Source organism: Panicum virgatum, chromosome 5N, assembly GCF_016808335.1.
Source record: "Panicum virgatum strain AP13 chromosome 5N, P.virgatum_v5, whole genome shotgun sequence".
Lineage (NCBI taxonomy): Eukaryota > Viridiplantae > Streptophyta > Magnoliopsida > Poales > Poaceae > Panicum > Panicum virgatum.
This window is the reverse complement of record NC_053149.1, coordinates 51,324,461-51,328,600: the sequence shown is the minus strand read 5'-3', so window position 1 is coordinate 51,328,600 and position 4,140 is coordinate 51,324,461. Positions and strand designations below refer to the sequence as shown.

At 50.9% G+C, this 4,140-nt stretch overlaps 1 protein-coding gene across 1 annotated transcript; it reads right to left on the bottom strand.

Moving 5' to 3' along the window:
• Window positions 1-275: 275 nt before the first annotated feature.
• LOC120675238 (auxin-responsive protein IAA5-like) lies at window positions 276-3,260 on the bottom strand. Its single transcript, XM_039956351.1, has 5 exons — window positions 2,883-3,260; window positions 2,539-2,771; window positions 1,871-2,012; window positions 1,188-1,249; window positions 276-670 (listed from the first exon to the last, which is right to left on the bottom strand). Exons 1-5 carry the CDS (start codon window positions 3,185-3,187, stop codon window positions 633-635), a joined length of 780 nt encoding a protein of 259 aa, XP_039812285.1. The 5' UTR covers window positions 3,188-3,260; the 3' UTR covers window positions 276-632.
• Window positions 3,261-4,140: the final 880 nt, after the last annotated feature.

Genomic DNA, 4,140 nt, shown 5'->3' with positions numbered 1-4,140 from the left:
GGCCACGACCTTTGAACTCTGCCTTCCTCTCTCGATGCTGCGGAGGGAGGCGAGAGACCCCAGCAGAAGCGGCGGAGCCCGAAGATCCCAGCAAACCCAGGCTCCAGCTCCACAACTTCTTTCGCTTCGCGTTTTCGATTCCATCCCTGCTCATTCCGGGAAAATGTGCTGTCAGTATAGGTATCAATGGTGGTATAGTAGCAAGCATAGTGCAGAACGCAAACATAGTGCAGAACGCAAACATAGTGCAGAACTGCAGATTCAGCCCCCATTCCTCCAGTATAAAGAACGCAGTTACGACTGAACAATTAGTACAACTTTCTTGACATTACGAAGCAATCAGTTCTTGGGGCATGATGGGTGATTTCGGGGTAGAGTAACATGGGAATGCAAGCACGCACAGGAAACAGAGTGCTCCCTGATTTGGCCTTCGAAAGGCACAACAAGAGCAACCTAGGATTGCATGATCTGAAGGATCACATTACAGACATACAAATGCACAGCTCAATAACACGTGAATCTACACTAACATTCGAGGAATTTTAGATAATCCCCAGGAATTATTTCTGCCTTCAACATCATCTCCCAGCTAACTCAGATGTCTTTCGTGCGTGCAGTCGAAGGCCAAAAGATTATTTGTTCTGACCTGTCTGCTCAATGGTTCTTGGGGCTGCAGGCAAATGGACATAGGTTAGAATCGTGCAAGGTAGCCAAAAGTTGAGGTCCCAAAATTAAAATCATAGCTAATGACATAATGCACCAAATTTTCAGAAAGGAGAATCAAATGCAATAGCCAGTTGTGTTAGTTGCTGACAGGAAAAAAAAATTCCATTAAATTTTCAGATTCAGGTGCCAAAATAGCAAGCTGCTGTTTGTTACAATGAACACTTTATCATCCTAGTGCTTTAGGTTCATGCATCTGTTGCAAGCCAAGAGAAATCAACTATATATATGAGCATTGCATAAGCAACAATTCAACAGCAGACAGGATATAGTTAATCAGCCAATACTTAAACACTTCCAAAGGGCTGGACCAATGGCCTGTGTAAAACATTGAAAAATATACACTCGCATACTATAATTTAACTGCATATACTAATCCTTGGGAATTAATAAAATCATCCAGTAACATAAGCACCAAATACATGCAGAACCTCAAGTTCTATTGTTACACACACATTACATACCTATTCCAACAGCATCAGACCCCCTCATGATTTTCAACTTCCTACAGATTGTGGTAAACAAACTGCAAAGGAACAAATAAGGTCAGCACTTGCACAATATTAGTCTTGAGTGATACCTTGAATAGGTATGAAATTTACAGAAAATTGTACGGGTAACCAATTTAGCAAGTTAGCAGACCAAATTTCAGGATACTTCAATGGCCAATATAACACCGAGGGCTTGGTACATTGGGATTTTAGGGGGGGGGAGGGGGATGATGGATGTGTAAACACCTTCAGTTGTCTCTAAAGATTTCTGTTCTGTTTTGCAATGGCCACTTACATCACTAGCTGAAAAATACAGATAAACTTCAAATCTGGAATGAAAAAAGGTTGAGGAACTATAAACACTGCTGATATGATGTTAAGAATATACAATAAATCTTTCTATGATGACCAAGCCACTGATGCTATGGGGTAATGCATTGACAAGGGGGGAATGATTTTTTTTTCCATAGCCAAAATGTGTTGATCCAACTATAGTCCACTGGCACCATTAAAAAGCAAATACATAGCATTTTGATATCCAAAATCTGTGTCATGTATCTTTTCCAAATTGGAGTGAAGGGACAACAATAACAATCCACAGGAAGGTTTTCAATGATGAGAATTCATGTGATTGTATAAGAATGTATGCTACTTACTCCCAGGGAAGATCCCCAACGAGCATCCAGTCCGCATCCTTATCCTCATATGTAAGGACATACTCCTGGTCTTGGACGGCATCCGCCTTCATGCCATTTGTAAGCCTGTCTTTGCTTGATGATTTACGTAGACCACTTTGACCTTTTAAAATCACAGGCAAATGAGTAAATATTCTCATTAAAATAATATGCAAAAACTGCTTGATGATTTCTATCTTATAACTTTCATGTTTACATATTGACTGCTATTTTCAGGCCATGAAAATGGGGTGTTTTTGTCCCGGTCATTCCTCCATTTGTTAAGCAACATGGGTTTGATAAAAACTTGAGCAACGGAGTCGGCACTTTTAATTGTGGCATGATGAACAGCAAGTTTTCCATATGCACTAGTAGATTACTGTTTTCCCTATGCACTAGTAGATCACCGTACGACGGTTAAATGCTAAAGTTAAGAAGTCCCAGTGGATCTTTGTTTGTAGACAGCAAATTTTACTTGATAACACTGAAGCTCGTGCAGTAAACCTTCTGCGTAAATCTACAGCACAAAGCTCTTCCGGCAACGGATCCAATCAATACGCTTCCTAAAACGGCAGTGACTGGAGTAGTAGTTGCGTTACCGAAAGACGGGGAACGCATCAAAGAAAAGCTTAGAGCCGCACATGACTCACCAGTGATGAAGCAGCTGAACATCTTCTCGAGCGCCGCGGAGAGGTCCTCGTAGCTGGAATACATCTTGATGTCCACCTTCCTGAGGTAGGGCGCGCCATCCATGCTGACCTTCACGTACATGGGCCCGCCCCCGGACGCGGCCTCCTCCGCCGGCGCCTTGGCCTTGGAGGCGCTGGCGGCGAGGGTGTTCTTCCGGTAGTTCCGCACAGGCGGCCATCCCACCACCTGCGCCCTGCACGGACCGACAGCACCGCACCGCATCGGTCAGACCCGGCGGCGTCCAACCCCAATCCCCGGCCGAGCCGGCCACTCCCGCGGCGGAAATCGAAGCGTGGAGTCTTACTTGGCGGCCGGCGGCGCGGCGGGGGGCGCCTGCTTGCCGTCGCCGGCCCTGGCGGCGCCGGCGCGGGGGGAGGGGTCCGGGAAGGCGCGCTTGGCGGAGCCGGGCGCGGCGGGCGGCGGGCCGAGGGAGAGCGCGGCGGCGACGTCCTCGTGGTCGGGGGACTCGGAGCCCGGCAGGCCGAGGCGGAGCGTGAGGCGCGGCGCCGGCGAGGAGGAGGACGACGAGGAGGAGGTCGGCGTCGGAGGCGCGGCGGCGGCGGCGGCGGAGAGGCCGATGTAGTCGTGGGGCTCGAGGGGCGGCGACATTGGGGCGGGTGGGGAAGAGACGGGGGAGCAGAGACCAGAGAGAGAGAGAGAGAGAGAAGGGCCAGCTGGGTGGTTTTCTCGCTCACCCCTGCTTTGGAGTAGACCTGGGCATGGGCTGCCCGACCCGACGGACCCGACCCAACCCGCCCGAAAATAGCCCGACCCGACCCGACCCGAAGAGTTTGATGGGCGGGCTCGGGTCAAAATTTTTGACCCGGTATGACTGACGGGCCGGGCACGGGCTAAAAATTTTGACCCGAAACCCGAAAAACCCGAAGGAACCCGACATTTTACATAGGCCCGGCCCGACCCGACCCGAACCCGACCCGAACCCGACTGGCTGTCGGGTCGGGTGCGGGCTCAATTTTACGGCCCGGCCACCAGGTCGGGTCGGGCACGGGCCGCTAGAAAAAACACCGGGCTTTTTTTGGCCCGACCCGAACCCGACCCGGACCGGAGGATGCCCAGGTCTACTTTGGAGAGGAGGTGATGCGAGGTGGAGGGGGCCAGGCAGCGAGCGGCGACTTGCGGGGCTGGTGGTAATAAAAGTGGCCGACCGGGGGATTTTTTAACGAATTTCTCTTTTTTTTTGAAAACTTTTTTTAACGAATTTCTCTCGCCTCTGCCCTTTTCCCCCCTCCCTTTCTCCGGGGAGGGGGAGAGGCCTTGTCGTCCGCTTGTCGCGCGGGGTCTTGCGCTTGTGCGCTTGGGCCGCTGGCGGCTGGCCCCGTGGCCACGGCTCCCCGGGATCGGCTTGTGCCGCGTCCGCTCCAGGTGGCCGAGTCCGAGTCAGCTCTCACCCTCTCAGCTCACCTGCGGTCGACCGTGCTCTTGCTTGTCATGGTCATGGACCACTGGTATGGTACTGGTACCCCCCGCTCTGCTTGGAGAGCCTGCAACTGCAAGCCAGGTTGGCGAGTATGCTAGTTTTGGGAAGGTGCAGGTCACGTCTA